The 19,526-nt window shown below is 50.2% G+C and overlaps 9 protein-coding genes across 9 annotated transcripts; 4 read left to right on the forward strand and 5 right to left on the reverse strand.

Annotated features, from left to right (window-relative positions):
* Nucleotides 1–53: 53 nt before the first annotated feature.
* M431DRAFT_80977 (hypothetical protein) lies at nt 54–798 on the reverse strand (the record flags this gene model as incomplete). Its single annotated transcript, XM_024922993.1, has 2 exons — nt 54–325; nt 747–798. Coding segments are annotated over 2 exons (324 nt in total), but the record flags the coding sequence as incomplete, so codon positions are not given.
* On the forward strand, nt 698–1,507 carry M431DRAFT_380265 (hypothetical protein). Its single transcript, XM_024914699.1, has one exon. The coding sequence runs from the start codon at nt 1,015–1,017 to the stop codon at nt 1,327–1,329; it is 315 nt and encodes a 104-aa protein (XP_024776203.1). The 5' UTR covers nt 698–1,014; the 3' UTR covers nt 1,330–1,507.
* Nucleotides 1,111–1,578, reverse strand: M431DRAFT_506282 (hypothetical protein). Its single transcript, XM_024918783.1, has one exon. The coding sequence runs from the start codon at nt 1,563–1,565 to the stop codon at nt 1,353–1,355; it is 213 nt and encodes a 70-aa protein (XP_024776204.1). The 5' UTR covers nt 1,566–1,578; the 3' UTR covers nt 1,111–1,352.
* A 739-nt stretch (nt 1,579–2,317) lies between these two features.
* Nucleotides 2,318–3,688, reverse strand: M431DRAFT_79988 (iron reductase domain protein; the record flags this gene model as incomplete). Its single annotated transcript, XM_024922887.1, has 3 exons — nt 2,318–2,668; nt 2,743–3,575; nt 3,640–3,688. 3 exons carry the CDS (start codon nt 3,686–3,688, stop codon nt 2,318–2,320), a joined length of 1,233 nt encoding a protein of 410 aa, XP_024776205.1.
* Nucleotides 3,689–7,271: 3,583 nt separating this feature from the next.
* M431DRAFT_3690 (hypothetical protein) lies at nt 7,272–8,810 on the reverse strand (the record flags this gene model as incomplete). The annotated part of the gene is made up of 1 exon (XM_024914620.1): nt 7,272–8,810. One exon carries the CDS (start codon nt 8,808–8,810, stop codon nt 7,272–7,274), a length of 1,539 nt encoding a protein of 512 aa, XP_024776206.1.
* A 2,013-nt stretch (nt 8,811–10,823) lies between these two features.
* M431DRAFT_506285 (hypothetical protein) lies at nt 10,824–12,680 on the forward strand. The gene has a single exon (XM_024918784.1). The coding sequence runs from the start codon at nt 11,054–11,056 to the stop codon at nt 12,608–12,610; it is 1,557 nt and encodes a 518-aa protein (XP_024776207.1). The 5' UTR covers nt 10,824–11,053; the 3' UTR covers nt 12,611–12,680.
* Nucleotides 12,681–13,036: 356 nt separating this feature from the next.
* Nucleotides 13,037–14,460, forward strand: M431DRAFT_3692 (hypothetical protein; the record flags this gene model as incomplete). The annotated part of the gene is made up of 2 exons (XM_024914621.1): nt 13,037–13,498; nt 13,612–14,460. 2 exons carry the CDS (start codon nt 13,037–13,039, stop codon nt 14,458–14,460), a joined length of 1,311 nt encoding a protein of 436 aa, XP_024776208.1.
* Nucleotides 14,461–15,913: 1,453 nt separating this feature from the next.
* M431DRAFT_3693 (hypothetical protein) lies at nt 15,914–16,375 on the forward strand (the record flags this gene model as incomplete). The annotated part of the gene is made up of 3 exons (XM_024914622.1): nt 15,914–15,941; nt 16,021–16,097; nt 16,181–16,375. The coding sequence occupies 3 exons, from the start codon at nt 15,914–15,916 to the stop codon at nt 16,373–16,375; spliced, it is 300 nt and encodes a 99-aa protein (XP_024776209.1).
* Nucleotides 16,376–16,629: 254 nt separating this feature from the next.
* Nucleotides 16,630–18,054, reverse strand: M431DRAFT_480208 (hypothetical protein; the record flags this gene model as incomplete). The annotated part of the gene is made up of 3 exons (XM_024915844.1): nt 16,630–17,618; nt 17,680–17,849; nt 17,912–18,054. 3 exons carry the CDS (start codon nt 18,052–18,054, stop codon nt 16,630–16,632), a joined length of 1,302 nt encoding a protein of 433 aa, XP_024776210.1.
* Nucleotides 18,055–19,526: the final 1,472 nt, after the last annotated feature.

Genomic DNA, 19,526 nt, shown 5'->3' on the forward strand with positions numbered 1-19,526 from the left:
GCTGACAGGATTTTCTCTCCTTGTTTTCATTCAAGAGCGCGGTTTTCGATCCTCTAGTGGTGGGGCTCCTCCTCCTCCTCGGCCTCGAGCCAGTCAGGCAGCTGAGCAACGCCAGTGGCGGACTGGGCGGAAGCATCCTGACCCTCGATCTCAACGGCCATGGACTCGTAGGCCTTGAGGTTGTCGGCAAGGTTGGCCTCCTCGGGAGAGGCAGGGGTCTTGGGCATGGCGAAGACCTGGACCTGGCCCTCAGCATCGGACTCCTTGACGGCGGGGGTCTTGTAGGCCTTGAGCTCCTTGAGGTAGAGCTCCTGAACGAAGTCGGCTAAAATGGAAAGTTGCGTTAGTTGACACGTTCTGGTTGATTTGGCCTTGGTCATGTATATCAAGCTAGTTTAGCTAAGCTGGAGTGTGCAGATGTGGCGGGAAATAGCGCAACGCTTGTTGCTCGAGTTGTCATGCTATCTCGGCGAAGAAGGAATCTCGGGTCGTTGAGGCTGATGGTTTTGATGAAGGTAGTTCCTTGTGACAAAGGTGGCCAGATGAACAAAGGTAGCAATCGGAGGTATCGGCTATAGCATTTGAGGGTATAAAAAGTGACAAAACAGATGTAGAGCTTCTTAAGAATTCCCAACCAATGTAAAATGCAGTGGAAAGGACAGGCCACCTCCAAGTTGACAACGGGCCGACAGCAGATGATGGATTGACTTGGACACAAAGGGAAGATATAAGGCGCATTTCCATACCTCGTCGTGAGACGGTTGGGGCAATGAAGCCCCTCACCTGGACGGCATTTGCTCTGGCGGCGCGAGCAGCAACAGCGCGCTACATCGACAGAAACAAGAACCAGTTAGCAATGGACAGTCCCGTGCTGAGGTGTGCAAGGCTTATGCCGGGCCAGCGCATCGCATCGCATCGCATCGCATGCGGGGAGGGGCGAAGATGACGATGGCGGCGACGTGGACAAAAAGCCCAGCCAAGGGAGAGGGTTTTTCGCATCGGCTGGGATGATTGATGGAGGACGGAAGGGTGATACTTACAGAGGCCCGGGACAGTTGGCTGAGCATCTTGAAATGGCTTGGGCGTTGCTCAATTGGCGGAGAGCAAAAGGGCGGACCCGGACAAAGGTTTGGGGGGGGAGAGGAATGGAGACAGGCTGAGGGTTTTGTGAAAATCGTGATGCCGAACCTTGGGAGACTTTCCCCGGCTAAAGCATGGCCAGCCAGCCCGTCACGCGGAGCGCCGGGCTTTTTTTCTTCCTCTTTTGGTGCTCTGTGCCTGGGCTGCGGCAACTTTTTTTTTTTTCTTTCTTGGTGCCTCAGGTTTTGAGGGATGGGGAGCCACTACGTCCACTAATTCCCACTGTTTTTTTTGAGCTGTTCCAGTGCTTGAGAGCGCCGGAGAGGTCGCTGGGATTTAGCGGGAGCTTGCGGAGATGGGAGAGCTGCACGTGACTCGGGAGAAGTCGCGTAGATCCCGGAAACGACGTCAGGCCACGCAGAAGCTCGATTCTGAATATCATCCAATGCTATATGAGTATAGTACAGGCTGCGGCAAATAAACATCAATGGATATGTCCTTGCATTCTACAGCATATACATATTATGATTGATTTGGTCGCTGATTGTTTTTTTCTATAGTAGGAAAATTACTTCCCATGTACTCGTACTAGGCGGCGTCAGTTATGCAGGGGAGCCACTTACATGTACGCACAGCAAAGCTCAATGGGCCAGCAAGAGCTCCATCAAGCATCTTGCATTACAGTACAGCCAAAATGAACAGCTCCCTTGGGCAAGATGTGGGGCATCAAGGCTTGATCAGACGTCAGTGGCAGTTTCAAATGGTAGTACCGTAGAACTCCAAATAACATGGTTCGGTCCAGTTGAATTGGTAGATAGACACTTCCCCATATTCAACTAGTACACACACACATGATCCAAGACTACATTACACGTACCTATCATTCACCACATTGCAAAGACTTGTTGCATTCAAAAATAATTTCAAATGTTGAATTAATGATATCATAAAGGCCTAAGCTGCCCGTGCAAACATGATGGCTTACACATCTCTATATACTCGGTATTAACCATTCATTCGGATGTCCGTATTATCCTTCAGAAGCGACCGACTCTCCCAATTCAAAAAAAGAAAAAATATTATGTCCCAACGCCAACAGACATGCTGTACGTATTTGCACGTCTGTGATTGTGTATGTTAAACGGGGGTATACCAATGGCATCATGTGCCTATTTCAAAACGCTTTTCATCCCAGACCGCATCGTATAATCACAACATTCGCCGTATATAAACCCTCTTACGAGGCTTGCGCCACCGATGCATACTCCTGCTTCGACTGGTGCTCTTTCCTGGTCGCTCGGCTCCAGCCAAGAGCAATTGAAGCCAGGTAAATCAGCGTAGTAACGCCTGCCACGACCGAGTAGGCAATGATGTAACGTGTAGGGGCGTTGCCGAGCTGTAAACCGAGACCGCCGTTGACAATGCCAATGATCATGAGCGCGCGTCCATACCAGCAGTGAAGGTGGCCAAAGAAGCCACGCTTCTGCGTCTTGAGATAGTTGATGTGGTGAATCAAGCCAAAGAGGGGCTGCAGGCTGATGAGGGGAACGAGGATTATTCCCAAGCGAGAGTGAGCTTGGTCAAAGAACTAGAAGGACGAAGATTGTCAGTATGGAAATTCGGAATGGTACACGTAATGAGAGATTAAGAGAAAAGACATACCACGTTCTGGTTTCTGGCGATGGTGACACCAAGTCCAAGTCCAGCCCACATTCCCAGGAAAGCAATAGTCTGCCAAGATGCATGAATATACCACTTGCCGATCAGAGGCATCAAGGCAGCGCCGAGCGGATACATGATAACGAAGATGACCGACATGAGGATGCCGTGGGCACTGGCCAGAGTCTGGTTCGTCGAGCTGGTGGTGACACCTGATACAGCGCCACCATCACCATCACCATCACTATCGCCGTTGCCATCACCAGAGCTGCCAGAGCTTCCGCCGGAGCTTCCGCCGCTGCTGTTGTCACTGCTGGAGCCGACAAAGGGGTTCGCGTTGGAGCTGATGCTAGCTTGGCCCAAGTTGACGTGAAACTGGGTCATGCTATCGTGTTGTGTGATAATGGCCGCCGGGTTCGTCGAATCCAAGGCATCTCCCGACTTCCATGCCGAAATCCAGTTCGACTGGCCCGTCAGGTCAAGATTGGTGCAATTGCCGCACTTCACATTGGCAACCATGTTGCCGTCAACCACACCAGAACCGGCCAGGAGCGTGACGTCGTTTCTGGCTTTGTAAGTGGGCATGACGTGGTTGGCACCCGGCCTCGTGCTGAGCGTAACGTTTCCATTGCCGTCCTGGTACATGATGAACATCTGTGAGTGATCCATCTGAGTACCAATACCGAGTCCGATCCATTGCCAAGATGTGGGAGCTTTGAGCTGGAAGTAGATGTCGCCGGATCCCGCCTTGGCCGAGGCCTCAGGGACTCCCCATTCGAAGCAAACGCCGTCGGTAGGACAGAATGGTGCTGTGACGGCGGAAGCGGCGCCGATGTCTTACGCAATTCTTGTTAATTACAAGTTATAGCCAAAGGCGCGGAGCAGACGGATGCGACTTACAGAGACCGGTGGCAGCAGCAGCCAAAGCCGTGCTTCGTGAGAACCTCATGATGTATGCCCGCGCGTTTATAAATGCGCCTCTACACTTTGTATTGAGACGTTCGTATGATATGAAATAATATAGGAGATAAGATCGAGAGGGGGTGTGAAGGGAATCGCTCTAACTTATAACACCCGCCAGGAGTTGTGTGATAAGAGGCGTCGCTGCGGGATGTCACTAGTTGCTTGTTGACAAGCGTCTTTCTAGCCATCGGCAGAGGGAGCGAGCATTGAATACTTAAATGTTCGAGGCCTTCGTTAGGACAACGATAGGGACGTCTCGGGCTCGTCCGGCTCCCCCCAAGGGGTGAGAAGGGGTGTGTCGAGACGCATTGATGCATCTTCCCCCTGCAAGTCTGTTTCTATTTTTTCCTCGCTCCGGGGCCTCTAGCTGCTTTGCAAGCCCACCGCAGTCCCCAGCCTTACACCAGATGGGCATTGACTTCGTCACTAGATTACCCAGATGGGTCCAGAAATTAGACTGGAATACCTATTAGTCGCTCGAATCTGTCCGGCTTGGAAACAAGACAAGCCGGACCCGGACCATTGATGATTTCAATGATGATGTTGATGACGAAACGAGCCTTGTAGGTACGCACATCTCTTGGCCAAAAGAGTAGTTGAAGGATTGAACATGACATGGATTCAACTACCTCCACGCTCGTCATGTTCGCAGCACTAGTTTCAAGTGCAGAGCAGGCTAACATTGGGCAGTAGCAGTTGAGGGGAGCATGGCCTAGATCGCAGGTTGACCAAATGAGGCTGCCTCTAGCGGGGGCACACCCCAACTCTGCAGTCCCAAACCAGCGGGTTATCACTCATGCAGGTTGGAATAAGACAGCATTATCCCGTTAGGGCCTTGGCTCTGTTTTTGTTGGCACCAGTGGGAGACTTCCTCAATGTAATCAAGGACGCTGGTTGGAAGAACAGGCATCCAGGGGTGCTGATGGTTTCTGCTGAATCGCCGTGCGTGTTTCGTGCACAAGGCCTCCCGTCTTACAGCACAGTAGTTGTTCCCCCAATCTCAAGCCACCACGGCAGAGGCTATCTTTGGGGGCGACGTCGACGCCATTGATGTAAATCTTTATCATGCCGGCATTAATCTTGCCGTACGCTTCTTCGCTTCGCCCAGCTCTCCTGTTCTATATAGCCTTCTCAGCGGAGCAATCTATCATCCATCTGCGAAACAAGTCCTTGACACAGCAGACCGACGGTAGAGACGGCACGTGCTGACAACTACGACAAGGAAGAGTGCCTGGCGATCTCTTGTTGAGTGTCACAAGCGAGGCGCAGAGCAGCTCCCAGACGCGCAACCAGTAGGTACTTCGTAGAGGCGTGGGCGTGTCTCTGCTTCGCTCTTTTTCCCAAATCTGTGCTCCGGCCCTTAGCTTGGCGGCAACAGAACGCGGAGTGGCTTACAGTAGTGAGAATAGGTATCTCAAATACATGGTATGGGTCAGATATTGAGTGCTGACCTGTTTGGCCCGCCGGAGGATCTAACTGCCCGACCCGGAGCAACATCTGAATTTCAGATTCGTTCTGACCTTGAGCATCCTGTAACGGTTCCTGATCTGATTGCGATGATCTTGTTTCTGTCGTTTCTGCCGTGAAATGACGATTATCGCGATCAAGATGCCGGTATATTCATTGACTTTTTTTAAGCTCTCCAGCCACTGCGTTGAGCCGTATTGCCATCGCGCCTCTTTGTCGTGTAAAGCCAGCTAAAGACGGGCACCTCGAAAGCTTCTTTGAGCTGCCAGCACTGCCTCGTTCTGAGCGGCGCCATCCCGCGCTGGCGCCCGCTACCTGATATGGCAAGCTAGACGCGGTGGCTTTCTCGTAAAGCAGGGTAGCGAGCAGACTATGCAAACCTTTGTCAAAGCCTAAAGGCTGTTTTGAACTTTTTTTCAAGGTGTCAAATACGAAGCAAAAGAGTCCGAAGTTGTGCAAGGTAAAGAGAAAGTTCACAAACGTCTGAAGAAATGTCCGGTACCTAGAGAACCTACATGGAGCAACTGCAAGCTCTTCGGGCCAATAGCACCTTCCGCAATTGAAGACTTCAGCTTCTCCCCCACAAAGTATTACGTTGTACCACTCCATATTCCGAGTGCCCCGATTTACATGCCTGGGTACCAAGTGCCGTCTTACATACTCCAGTCCCTTTCCTTAACACCAACTGGAAATGGTAGAAAAGATCCAGTGATACATCGACAGTTAAGGTATGTAAGGCAGATTAAGAAAAACGGTGCTTCATCTATATCTCACAATCAATATTGACGTCTAATACTGCAATCCCACCAAACATCTCTGCTTCAAGCATCCAAATGTCCCATCCATTAATATCTTCCCACTAGCTACTAGCACAGCAACCTCATCTCACTCCCTTTGTTTCCAAATCTGACATACCTATGTCATCTCACGACGAACCACTTACGTGCCCCTTACTGTGTCTCTCGTGCCTGGAAGCAACGCTGCGCCTCCAGCTTCGGCTACATTAATGTCTTTCACGTTATAGGGTTCCAGTGACGGATCTCTCTGCTATCTCCGCTCCCGTCTACGTAACTACAAGACAAGTGCCGTCAACTTCAAGGTTGTTATCACCGACACATGATGCCCAGGGGGGGGTGTGCATATGTGATCATGCCCGATCCTACACACTCCATATTACTCACTAGAAGACGGAGTAGTCTCAAATCTGCGGACTAGTTGCTCAATCTATCTTCTATCCTATGCTAAGGAACAATTCCAACGCTTATAGTCTCAGCCACGGCAAGTTTGCGCGAATGAATAAGCCAGATATCGACAACTGACTCGAAGTGGTAATACATCATGATACCGCTAATTCAACGAATAAGACCGATATTATCAACTGCCTCAAAGCGGCAATACATGTCGATACCGCTAATTCAGGACAGGCACAACGTCCAGAAAGAAACGGCCAGTAAGCCCAATCCAGACTCATGTTTCTCTCCAACATTGTCTACATTAGGCTTTACCTCCCATTTCTTTTCCGACGATGTGGAATCACTTCTATCGTTGTCCAATACCATTCTCTACATCTTCTCTCATGAATCAACATCAATGATAAGGGAGATAGTGCTGACACAGAACCGCTGAGAGCTTGAAACCCTTTCAAAACATTGATGACTTGTACAAGCTCGGAGCCTATACTTGAACATCCTCACTGCCGAATGGTATTCCCGGAAGAGACTGTAACACCACCCCTGTGTGCCACACTATCGAGATCAACCCCAGCACTTCATCAGCAATAGAAGCTCCGTCCCGACAGGGACGCGTCATCATTAAAATAAGAACACAAGTCTATCGTGATGCATATTTTTGGAGGATACGAGTACGATAGCAGGTTGAAGCTAGTAGCAATGCGCCAGGACCGTCAAACATACCGAGTATTCCATTTATCTAACTCAGCTACCAACTATGAAAACAAACCAAAATCTCTAAAATCTCCCCTGGGCGCGTGTATCTAGACAATACTGTCTATCCTACTCTCTAGAGAGCCCCGCCAATAAACGCCGGTTTAAATGCCGATGCTGCTGCTACTAATGCTTCTACAGCATCGTCTCTAGTCTATTTTAACAACTTGCCAAGTAACCCCCGCTCTCCAGCAGGCTTGACGAAGCCACAAAGCTGAATCCGCCAAACATGTCATCTTTGGATGGACTAGCCGGCCAAAAGTCCCTAGACGAGACTGTAGGGCTCAGCGAAAGCTCCGTGAACTCAGGCGCAAAATTCTCTGCCAATTCAGGATCGGTGATCATGGGCTGGATGGGTGGCTCCATCTCTCGTGCGGCTAGCTTCTTCCAATCAATCTTGCGAAAGAATCTATGCTTCTTCAAAGTCTGCATATCCTTGGGCATCACAGCACCTAGTCGTTTGTTGGGGTCTTTTCTCAGGAGCCGGGTAAGAAGATCTTTGGCATCCAGGCTGAGGTAGTAAGGTAGCACGAGCTTTTGCTTGACAATATTGTCCTGGATCTTGGCATGGTTCCCTCCCCGGAAAGGTGGGTTTCCTGTCATCAAGTCGTACGCGAGAGCCCCAAACGACCACCAGTCCACGGCTTTGCCATATTTCTTCCCCAGAATAACCTCAGGTGCCATGTATTCAACGGTGCCCAAAATGGAGTTGCAGCTGTCTTCGGATTGTTCGACTGCCACCTTTGATAGGCCAAAATCCGTCAGTAAGAGATGGCCCTCTGCGTCGAGGAGGCAATTTTCGGGCTTGAGATCACGGTACACTACACCCAAAGTGTCATGAAGGTGGGAAATGGCCAAAAGCATTTCAGCCATGTAAAAGGCGGCCACCGACTCGGAAAACATCTTCTCAGTGTTAAGATGAGTAAAAAGTTCTCCTCCCTGACCGTATTCCAGAATCAGATAGAGCTTTTCTTGGTCTTGGAAGGCATAAAATAGCTTGACAACAAAAGGGTGCCGGTTCACTGATTCCAAGATCTGCCGCTCCGTCTTGGTCTGCTCAACCAGTTTCTTGTGAACCACTAGAGACGCCTTCTTGAATTGCTTTTGAGCGTAGAGCCTTCCGGTTGCGCGCTGCTTCACCAGTACGACTGTGCCATAAGTTCCTTTACCTAGGCATCGAAGCGGCTCAAAATCTTCCGACGTCATCTTGCGCCTCGGGTTTAACCCACCTTCCAGGGTTCCCATAAAAGATCTCTCGCGCACACTCTCGCTCACGAAGTCGTTCTCCAGATTGACCTCATAACTAGTCGACCCGCCATCAGAAAGCTCACTGCCGGTTTCACTTCGGGCCCCATCTCGGCTCTGGGAGCGGCTTATCTGCCCCAGGCTTGTTGAAGAATTCAGGCGGCTGCCATTTCGAGACATGGATGACGAGCGCGATCCCGGGTCAAGGCTCAAAGGTTCCATTTGCAAACGTAGTTTGGCGATTCCCGAGATTCTTGGCGAAGCCGTGCCGCGCAAAATCGGGCTGCAATTAGCGCTCACAACATCATCGATGCGCGGACGGCCTCGATGAGCTGAAAGGCGTGGGGTGTCAATCCCATTGTCGGAATCCTCATCGCCAGAGGCCACTGGCGTGATCTGGAAACCACGTACTGTGGATAGCGCCTTTGGGGGAGAGCTCGCTTTCTTGATCATGATGACAAGAAATGCGGCTCACCACTGTGTCGAGATTAGAATGTGACAAATTGCGATGGCTAGGAGCTTGTCAACTCCTGTCGCAAATCTCGTGGCTTTCAAAGCGTGCCACGGCGGCGCTCCGGATCTACACGATGCGCGGATTCGGTTTGACGCTGGGATTCAAGAAGGCTCGTAACACGCATCTGGTACCTGAAGAACGATGTGGGCAGATCAGAGGTTTGGTGTATAGGCATTTGCGAGTGTCCTTTTTGTCAAAAGGGAGAGTCTGAAAGAACCAAGGGTATCGTGTTTGTTTCACCAAAAGGTGTAAAGAGGAAGAAGAGAAAGGGAAGCGAAAGAAAACAAGGAAGCAGCGGAAAAGGAAGCCGCCGGCCAAGCCACAGGCTGAATATTTTTAGTAATTGGATCAAAGCAAAAAGTGCATGTGCCGGGCATTTTTTACGGCTTCACTTCAGCAAGCCTCAGCTCACTTCTCACTCGTGCTACTTACTCGCTATAGCCCTTGCAAGCCCTTGAAACCTTCCTTGCTAGGGAGCTGGCCGCGGGGAACGGCGCGCTTTGCTCCAGAATTTACGAATTTACTGGCCGGTTTACAGCACATGTCAGCGCAAAGCAGGGAGCGGCATAGTCCGCTAAACCTCGTTAGGGCAAAGTTAGGCTGCACCCCAATATCAATGCAGGTTGAGGCGAGTGAGAGAAAAATTGAAGACAAAGAAGAAAAAAAGTTCCATTGATCAAAAAGGCCTCTTTCAAAGGTACCTTTGACTGACTGCCTCGCGCCAAGAAAGGTAAAATATGTGGATATTCACCGTGTACTCACTTGTATATCACATGAGGCGCTCAAAGAGCTGAACGAGTGTCACGAGCTGTCATTTTCCCAGGCGACTTACCGGCATAATAATCACAGGGGAACATGCAATCTCAGCATTCCTGCGTCATGGTGTTTTTCCAGGGCTGCAATTGGCCCAGCGACTTGCACATGCCATGCGTGTTTGGCTGGCAGCCCCGGAATGCCAGGCAATTAGCGGCAGCTCCGTCGGTGCACGAGCGAGCTGCCCTACCATCGTCAGATTTGGTGCGGTGCCTGAATCTGCCGCAGACACTCTCCAAATCCTTCGACAAAGCATCCGCGCAGGCTTCTGTTAGGTAGCTCAACTGGTTTAAGCGTCCAAGTCCTACTTCGAATCCATAGACTCTTTCGCTTATCCACTGCAGATGTTGTGTAGGAAAGCAGTAACCCAGCAGTGTCTATCCTGGGTGTCTTATCCTGAACTCACGTTCTCCCAGCGCTTACAGATGCGACCTGCTTTGTTCATGGCCCCATATGCAGTACAACGTGGACAAGCCGACTTGCTGTATCAGTCGACTCGTGGCAAATAAGTACGAGAATATCCTTGAGATGAGTGCATAGTCAAATGCATTTTATAAGCACGGCTAATGGCGGAATTATGGTCCTAATGCATGTACGACGTGGAGACGTGAATAGCCAGCGATTGTCGTATCTCTTGAGCCATTTGAGGTGGTCTAGACCAATTCCACCGTCTACTTGTAAAGCTCCGTTCCTGAATTTTCGAACACTATTGTACTAGGTATTTATTTATCCCAGCTCAACGTAGCGAATTCTATCAAATGATGAAGAGTATCAAAGATTTACATGATATCTCTACCAGCAACATGAGGCCACTCATATACTCCGCCTAGTACTCACCATTTATAGTGGCCCATGAAGACATCAAATGTCTCTCTGTACAAGTTTTGAAATAGTTAGCCCAATTAGAAAGCCGCCAGAGGAATCGCTACTCTAAATTACACCTATTCATATAAAATCATTGATATTTAGGCTCAAATACGATCGTGCTTTTCTGCTCCTGTTGTTTGTTGGACATCAGGTTTAGCTGAAGCGTGCATCGAGACTTTTCTAGGTTACATAATCCAGGCCCACCAATAAACAGTGGTCTCAATTTTCTAGAGCTCCAAAGCTTAGGCAGCCTCAGCCAGATTAAATGCACATGCTGAACGACCTACCTCTCCAAACAACACCAAGAATCGCGCTGCTATCGGGACTGGCGATTGAGTGTCCTTATTCTTAGGCATTGAGCTTTTTCTTCTTTTACTTCTTTCTCAAGAGCTGCTTTAGAACCTAAATTATTACCTCAAGGCACCCCGTTGTTCTGCCACTAAACCATCCACTCGCTCGTCACGAACTTTCATATCCAAACTCCTTGAACCAGCTCGGCAACATGATACATCCATCACGACAGGCATACGTGGAGGAAGCGGAGCAAAGCACGGGCATTGCTCTAGAAGATGTCCCAGAAGATCATGACTACGAAATGAACATGGGCGATGGCGCCCCGCCAGAGAAAGCCTCCGCGATCCTGAACCAATTCAATAGAAAACGACTTGCCGCCACAATTGCCGTCCCGACTGACGATGGACGAGTTCGTGCCAAGCTGCGAGAAATGGGGGAGCCCATCACCCTATTCGGCGAAGGACCAGCTGACCGCCGAGACCGACTACGAGAGCTATTGACGATTCAGGCGGAAATGGCTGGGCTGGAGAGTGGCGACATAACCATGGAAGATGCCGAAGACGCGGAAGAGGAGGAGCAAGAAGAAGAGTTTTATTCGAGAGGAGGTCCCGAGCTGCTACAGGCCCGCATCAACATCGCCGAATTTTCCTTGCCACGGGCAAAACGGAGGACAGCTTTCCAAAAAGTCGAGTCAACAATACCCTTGCGGACGCATGTCAAATTTCGCAAACACATCAAGGACAGATTACAGGCATTTGAGCTGCAGGCAAGTCAGACCGTTGGCGAGAGGCATATAAGCATGACCAGATTCTCGCCGAATGGGGAGCTGATTGCTGTCGGCAACTGGGGTGGTCAAGTGAAACTGGTCGAGACACAAAATCTGACGGAAAAGATGAACTTCCGTGGACACACCAACAAAATCAGCGGTCTCTCATGGTTTCCCGGGGCTACCTTGCCCGAGAGCGGAGTCTCCCCAGATTCAGTCAACCTTGCGTCTGGTGGTGCCGAGGGGTTGGTCCATGTTTGGTCATTAAACAAAGATACCCCTCTATCAACCTTCAAGGGACACTCGCAACGAGTTTGCCGAGTAGAATTTCACCCATCCGGCCGTTATCTAGCATCTGCTTCAGAGGATACCTCATGGCGACTTTGGGATGTCGAGACGAATGCAGAGCTTCTATTACAGGAGGGTCATTCTCGAGGCGTCTATGCCGTCAGCTTCAACACAGATGGCTCCCTACTTGCCAGCGCTGGTCTGGATAGCATTGGCAGGATATGGGATCTACGATCAGGGCGGACCGTGATGATTCTAGATGGACATCTCGATGGACACATCAAACCGATACACGCCTTAGACTGGAGTTCTGATGGACACCGAGTCCTCTCCGGCTCTGCTGATGGATGGATCAAGTGCTGGGATGTCCGCAAAGTGCAGAGGACCGGTGGCGTTGGTGCCCATAACAGTGCTGTCTCCGATATGCGCTGGTACAAAGGCCTGGATGACCCTCTCCTTGGAATCCCACCGGGCCAAGACGAGAAGGGTGCACAGTTGCCCAAGAAGGCCGGCACCTATTTTATCTCCAGTGGTTTTGACCGAAACATCAAGATTTTCTCGGCTGACGACTGGACTTTGGTACAAACGCTAAGTGGACACACTGCTCCAGTTGCCAGCGTGGATTACAGTAACGATGGGCGATGGATTGTAAGTGGAGGACACGACCGCACAGTGAAGCTCTGGGGGAGAAATGACGGTGAGGCGATTTAGTCAAAATCTTGTATTTAATGTTGAGTAGGAATAACTGGCAAGTCGGAATTGATACCCAGGTTGACGAAACAGCTCGTAATTTCCTTGTGGAATGAATCATCAAAGATATGTAAAAGTGAGAGCAGGTTCAGAGCAAGCTCACTTACACTGAATCCTTGCTCTCACTTTACTGGATGGTGCATGGATCGCTGCTTAGTCATGTGACTAACCTGACTGCGGATGTAGATTAGATAAGGAGGACGGACCCAACCACGACCTGCGTAATGTTTGTCGCGCCACCCATCTCTAAACTCCGTCATGATGTACAGCCGACAACGGTCAACAAAGTGAAAAGCAGGCTTATTTTCCCCGACACTGAAGCTCTCCATGAAATATCACAGTCGCTTCTTGCAGTCAATCTCCAACTTGACATAATCGCACTCAGCAATGGCGAGCATCGACCGCTATCGCCCCCCTCGAGAGGGCTATCAACCGCCGAGTCTCCAAGGATCTGCGCGCCATGAGAGGCAGTCTCGGTCGCCTCCTCGCCGTCGCGAAGTGCCTCCAGCTGCGCCTACGCCTCCGCAGCACAGCGCACGTACATCTCCTCCGCGACCGCAAGCCGTATCCAGTCAGCAGACGCCATCGCGCTCTGGGGAGGAAACGCCCTTGGCGCTACCGAATCAGTGGTTTTTCACGACGGACGAGGTTCAAAGCACGCCTTCAATAATCGATGGAATCTCGCCTTCGGAAGAGAGGCTTCGCAGGGCGAAGGGTATCAACTTCATTTATCAAGCTGGCGTGATGCTTGATCTGCCACAGATTACACTATGGGTGGCCGGCGTTTTCTTTCACAGATTCTACATGCGCTTTAGCATGGTTCAAGAGAAGGGGGGCATCCACCACTACGTATGAGTGTTTCCCTCCTTTGTTCCGCACTTGCCTCGCATTTGCGACGGCTTCTTTCACTACTTTGGGATGCTTCAAGTTTTTTATGTTCGTTGCTAATCTTTTAAACATAGAACATCGCCGCGACTTCCTTGTTTCTGGCAAACAAGACCGAAGAGAACTGCAGGAAGACCAAGGAAATCATCATTGCCGTTGCTCGAGTAGCCCAGAAAAACACCAAATTGATAATTGACGAGCAGAGCAAAGAATACTGGCGATGGAGAGATAGCATCCTGACGTATGAAGAAGTCATGCTGGAGCAACTCGCATTCGACCTGATGATCGATAACCCTTATCGTCATCTTTTTGAACTCCTAGGACAACTGGAAGTTATTCACAACAAGCACCTGCGGCAGGCAGCTTGGGCATTCTGCAACGACGCGTGCTTAACGGCCCTGCCACTCTTGATTGAGGCGAGAGATGTCGCCATCAGCTCCATCTATTTTGCCTGCGCACACACAAATCAGCAAATCGATGACGTAAACGGTGAAGGCTGGTGGAAGTTCCTGAAAGGGAGCGAGGACTGCTGTACAAAGGCCATTGAGGCGATGCGTCAGTTTTACACGGAGAATCCGCTTAGAAAGCAGAACCCATCACTGCCATCGCCGGCATTCCATCTTGAAAACACACGGAGGCGGAACGATGCTTTGAATGATACACAATCATCCAACGCTGGAACGCCGATGGAACTCGACCGAGAGAGTCATAGTCCAGGTCCCAAGGTGAATGGGGGGACAGACCGACACTCGGAAGCAAGGGACAGAGAGCACGAAGGCTCCTTAAAGGCACCAGGCGATGGTGAATACGCACCACGATCCCCTTCAAAGAGAAAAGACGCAGAGGCCGATCTGTCTGCGGAGAGTGAAAGGGCCGAAAAACGGGCCAGACTCTCGGAAGATGAGGGTGAGCTGGTTGAAGACTAGGTTCCAGAGCAGACCTGTTGAATCATTCAACCCTGCTATGAGGGGGGTTTCGGCGTTGGTAATGTTTTACTAATCATGTTTTTCCTTTTCTGCAATGGCACGATGGAACGGTCTCGGCAAAGATGTGACGTTTGTCATTTAGCTTCAGGTAATGCTACGAGCTTAGGGATGGCGTTGGGGACTGTTTCTTATCAAAGCTACTCGCATCGACCCGGCTTGTTGGATAGAGACTGCCGCATAGGCACAATGGTTTAAATGCGACTTGATTGAGCTAGGAGATGGGGTGTGATTTTATGTATTTTTGCTATTCTATATTCGCAGGAGCTGGACAGAGCTTGATATCCCAAACATGCAAACTGATCAAAGACTCATCTGACCTTGGCCGTGATACAGTGCAATATGAGTCTCGTTTAGAATGAGAAGTGGCTAGTCATTGCCCTATGTCTACTCCGTCTCTAGACATCTTTCAATTTGGATCACGGCATGTCGGGTACCTGACTCAGGGCTAGCTAGGTACCTGCTGCTCTCAGGAAATATCCATGATGACATGCGAATGACTTTTCAGCCTTGATCAGCCGTTGCCTGTTGCAACGAGGCTGTTTTCATCTGAACATCAAACGAGCTCGCCCAATTGGCACCACCCATTCTGCCACTCTGAGCGCTCTGACCGCCCCCCAAGCGTGCCAGCTGCCTACAACTATAAAGTCCTTCAACGCCCGCCACCTTTTTCTTTTTTCCTCTTTTCTTCTTCAGCTCTCTTTGCCTTTTGGCTTAGATCAAGTGTAGTGTCTGTTCTTTTCAGTTTAATCTCTGAAACGTCTCCAAGCGAGACCTTCTTGATTACTCTTATTTTTGGTTCACTGGCGGGGTTTCCCTCTGTGCTTGCGCATGGGTTCTCTGCCTACTGTGTCCCTGGTATTACACTGTTTCTGGGTGATGCGATTGTTTGGTGGTGGCTTTTCATTGCTTCTTGTTGGCTTGTCTGACGAGGTGAAGAAGAGTTGTAATTTGAAAAGTAATTGAGTCCTGTGATATGGCTGTACGATATTCCAAGCTTCAAGTTCCTCTGCGCGTTGAAGGTCCACGCTAGACTTGGATACATGTATCTGTTCCCCTATGCCACGCCTTACATCAGGGATAAATATGAATATTTAGCTTCTCTTTTGAATCTCAACATCGCCCTTTTTTTTTCATCACTCCTTAAAGCGAGAAACGCGAGATCGAAGCTGTCGAGCTTCTGTGACGCTCCCCTCCAAATTTCCCAAAAACTTCCCAGAAACAGCCTAGCGCGGCGTAGAGCTACCGTCTGGCGCTCGCATCAAAAAAGATCACCATAAACTTGCATCCAAACCAATTCTTGCCCCAAACCACCGCCAGCCAAAAAGCCTCTATACCTCCACGGCGACCACCTCCTGTGCATTCGAGAGCTTTGATCTGGTGCTCTCTTCACACAATGGCTACTTTGGGAGGCTACCTCAACAGTGAGCACCGCGCCCCTCGTTTCAACCCCGCAGACCAACTCACGATGTGATTTTGACTGACGTTTTTGATGTGCTGCAGAAAAGGTGCTGATTGTGACGGCGGACTCGCGAATCCTGGTTGGAGAGCTGGCAGCTTGTGATCAGTCGACAAATCTAGTATGTGCTTGTGCTTTTCCACTCTGGGAGCCTCGTCTGGGAGCTTCTTGTCCAGGACAAACGCTAACAGTCACGCGCTGCAGGTCCTCAAAAATGCCGTGGAGAGAATCATCCGAACGCCCGACGACCCAGAGCCTTCCGCCGAGGTCCCTTTAGGCCTATATCTCGTCCGAGGCGACAATGTCTGCTCGGTTGGCCTGGTCGACGAAACGCTGGACGAAAGCATCGACTGGACACAGGTGAAGGGCACAGTAATAGGAGGCATCAAACACATTTAGAAGTCCGCTGCTGAGAGCGCCGTCGCTCGATATACCAAAGGCTGTGATTTCGAAAGAGAAGAGGCGAACCAATTTAGATTTTTGTTTCTTTGAGTATGGGTCATTGGGGCACTTGGAGTTATGATACACGCATTAAGCCAGCCTTTTTGCAAAGGGTACGAATTTATATGGATCATCTATTTTAATACTATTTCTTTCTTAAGCTTTATTTGCTGACACGGCTCTTTGCACAAAGTATCAACAAGAGAATTGTTCTATCCAAAAACACGCTGCATCCAGATCTCCTTGAAGATGCTTTCTCCGGGAGTTTTGATCACCCGCCTGATTCTGTTTCCCTTGCGAACACTCAACCAGCCCATGGTATCTCCTGGGACCTCATCCAAAGTAACCAAGTGGGGGTCGGCCTCGGGGTCTTCTGATAGATCCACGGCAGCCTCACCGGGCTTGGATCTGACACGCTTGTCGAGGATGTAGGATCCTGCAGTCCATTGTCCAATCGTCTCAACTCGGAGATCCTCAGGCTTTGCAGGCACTCCCCATCGCGGGTCGTCGTGTGTCAGCATGTACCAGACGGTGAAGGGATCGTGCAGTGCCAATTCGGGCTCTCTGCCATCTCCCTCCATTGAGTCAATCTTGTTAAAGGCTCCGTTGATGAAGTGAGCGGCCCATCGAGCGAGGGGGCTGCCAGCATCAACAAGAGGCTTGACTGCCTCATTGAAGTAGTTCTTGTTGATGAAGTGGAGGTTTGTGATGTCTAGGGGGCACAAGGTGACAGTGAGCTGGCGAGAGAGCTTCGCGGGGTACGGCTTGATGCCGGTAATGTAGCTAGGGATAGGCGGCAATGTCGACGCAGGGTTGGGCGATGTAAGGGCATAGACGAGAGCCGCAGCAAGAGGATCGGCATATGTGTTGAATTCCGCCGTGGGAGTGACGTTGCCGGGAACCTCGACGGCTCCGCCCATGACAACCAGCTCCTTGACCCTAAGGAATGTCTCGGGGTCCTCAGTAGCTGCCAGTGCAACGTTTGTGAGGGGGCCGACAGCGAGAATGCTGATGGTGTCTGGAGGGTTCTCTCTGAGAAGACGCAGCATCTCCTTGTAAGCAGGCTCTTTGGAAGCTGTGAAGCGAGGGTAAGAAGGACTGTGATCAGTGTTGTCATCCTTGTCAAACAAGGCCTTCCAAGTATCAGCGGGCTTCAGATCCTCATGGATATCATGAACATTGTGCAGTCCATCAGCGCCGTCTATATATGATTCGTCTCAGTCAGCAAAATGAACTATTGCGCTCAGGAAGCAAGCACATACGGAAGTAGTCAGCAGCCAAGACAGGGTCGGCCAAGGAGTGTTCAGCTCCTGCAGCCACAATGGTCTTGTGGGCTTTCAAAGTCTCATAGCCCTCGGGACGACCTTGAGACTTCCTCCACTCAAACTCCTTCTCCAAGACGTGGTACAGAGCAGCCACGTTGCGAAGACAGCTGGAGGTCGAAATTAGCTAGGGCAAATACGCAGATACTTGTGTGCCAGGATGGAGACATACCATTCCAGAGGAACATTACCGTATGTGACAGAAATCATGGCCAGCTCAAGCTCTTCGGGGGAGGCACTAAGAGCCAGGAGGAGGGCCATGACATCGTCGACACCTGGGTCGGTGTCCAGAATAATCTTGCATTTTGGAGCCATCTTTTCTTTTTGAACCTTGACGATATATGATTAGAGTATGTTCAGGGTAATGTGACTCAATTGCACAAAAGACGTATAGGATCTTGCACTCACAATAGTTGAAACAAGTAAATATATCTAGAGCAATTAAGCCAGATTCGAGCAGACAGAGTAACAGCGGGGTCTTCTAAGAAAAAGGCACAGCAAAGAAGAGAACTCCTCGATGCTTTAAGATCGGGGCGGGCCTATTTAATAATGAAATCCTCCCAACGAGATCAAAATAGCCAAAACTTGACACTTTTGAACAACCAGGACCTATGCCAAGACGAAGAAGAGCCAAAAACCAAAGGTTGGCGGGGTTTGCACTTTTTCGCTGAGATAATCCTCATAGCACACCGGAGTTTTCCCCGTTTTGGCAGCTCCCAGCGGCCGGCGACGGCCGAAGAACGGCCAAAAATGTGACGCTTGTGTGCCGAATGCTGGACCTTCGATCTGCGTCTGACACCTTGATATGCAGATTCGTATTTTTCGTATCTCGTCTGGGCTCTTTCTTGGGGTTGCTGTTGGTTAATGTTGGGGAAACTGTGTTGCCTTTTGCGGGTTATGCATGTTTCCCTTTCTGGGCTGGGGTTGCGATTTTGACAGAAACCTTAATGGGTGCTTCTTTGACGTGTGAGATGAGTCAATTGTCATTAGATAAAAGTCGAGCTCAGCCTGTTTAGACGGGTTTGTGATTTTGTCAAACAATTGAGTAACTGCCCACCTACCTACCTATCGAACCGTCGCATAAAGTTGCTTGCTTGTAGTATTCAGTTGCCCCATGTATGGTTTTGCAGTTACAGGGTAGGTTCATCCAATTGTCGGGGAATCAGCCGCAATGGCCATGAACGCAGTGTCACCAATAGCGAGCAAAGACTTCGATGCTCTAAACGCAGCAGCCCAGGAAACGTGGCGGGCGTGGAATGCGGCTGCATGAGCTCGTCTAGCGCCCGGGAGGCTCTGTGCCACAGTCCGAGTGTTGCTGCAAGTTCGTCCAGTCTGTTGTATGTACTTTGCATTGCATTCAGACTATCGAGTGTTGGTGCTACGGATGATCTCAACCCACTCGAGAATTACTAGAGGGTGCCATCGGATGTGAATTGCCGCCAACAGCGCATTCTATGTGCATACGGTGGCTCGATATAGACAAGTCTGGCCGTCTTAAAACGCGGTTGACACACCCCTAGGCGGTTGCAAATTCCACAGCTGCCAGCTAGTAGTGGCGTGAATGATGGATTGCCAGCTGCTGTTACAAGTCCATAGTCGGCAAGCTGGTACCGATTACAACCTATACCCATGGAACATAAAACAAGCCGTGTCTAGGGCAAATTGAAGGAAAAAGCAAAGATTGGCTTTGCTTGGCCTTTGCACCGCCTCGCCCCGACGCCAATACGACGCGAGGGAGCAAAGGAAAAAAATGTGCGACATATGAGTCAGTCGCGTGGGCATGCAAC

This window comes from Trichoderma harzianum (assembly GCF_003025095.1).
Source record: "Trichoderma harzianum CBS 226.95 unplaced genomic scaffold M431scaffold_4, whole genome shotgun sequence".
NCBI classification, from domain to species: domain Eukaryota; kingdom Fungi; phylum Ascomycota; class Sordariomycetes; order Hypocreales; family Hypocreaceae; genus Trichoderma; species Trichoderma harzianum.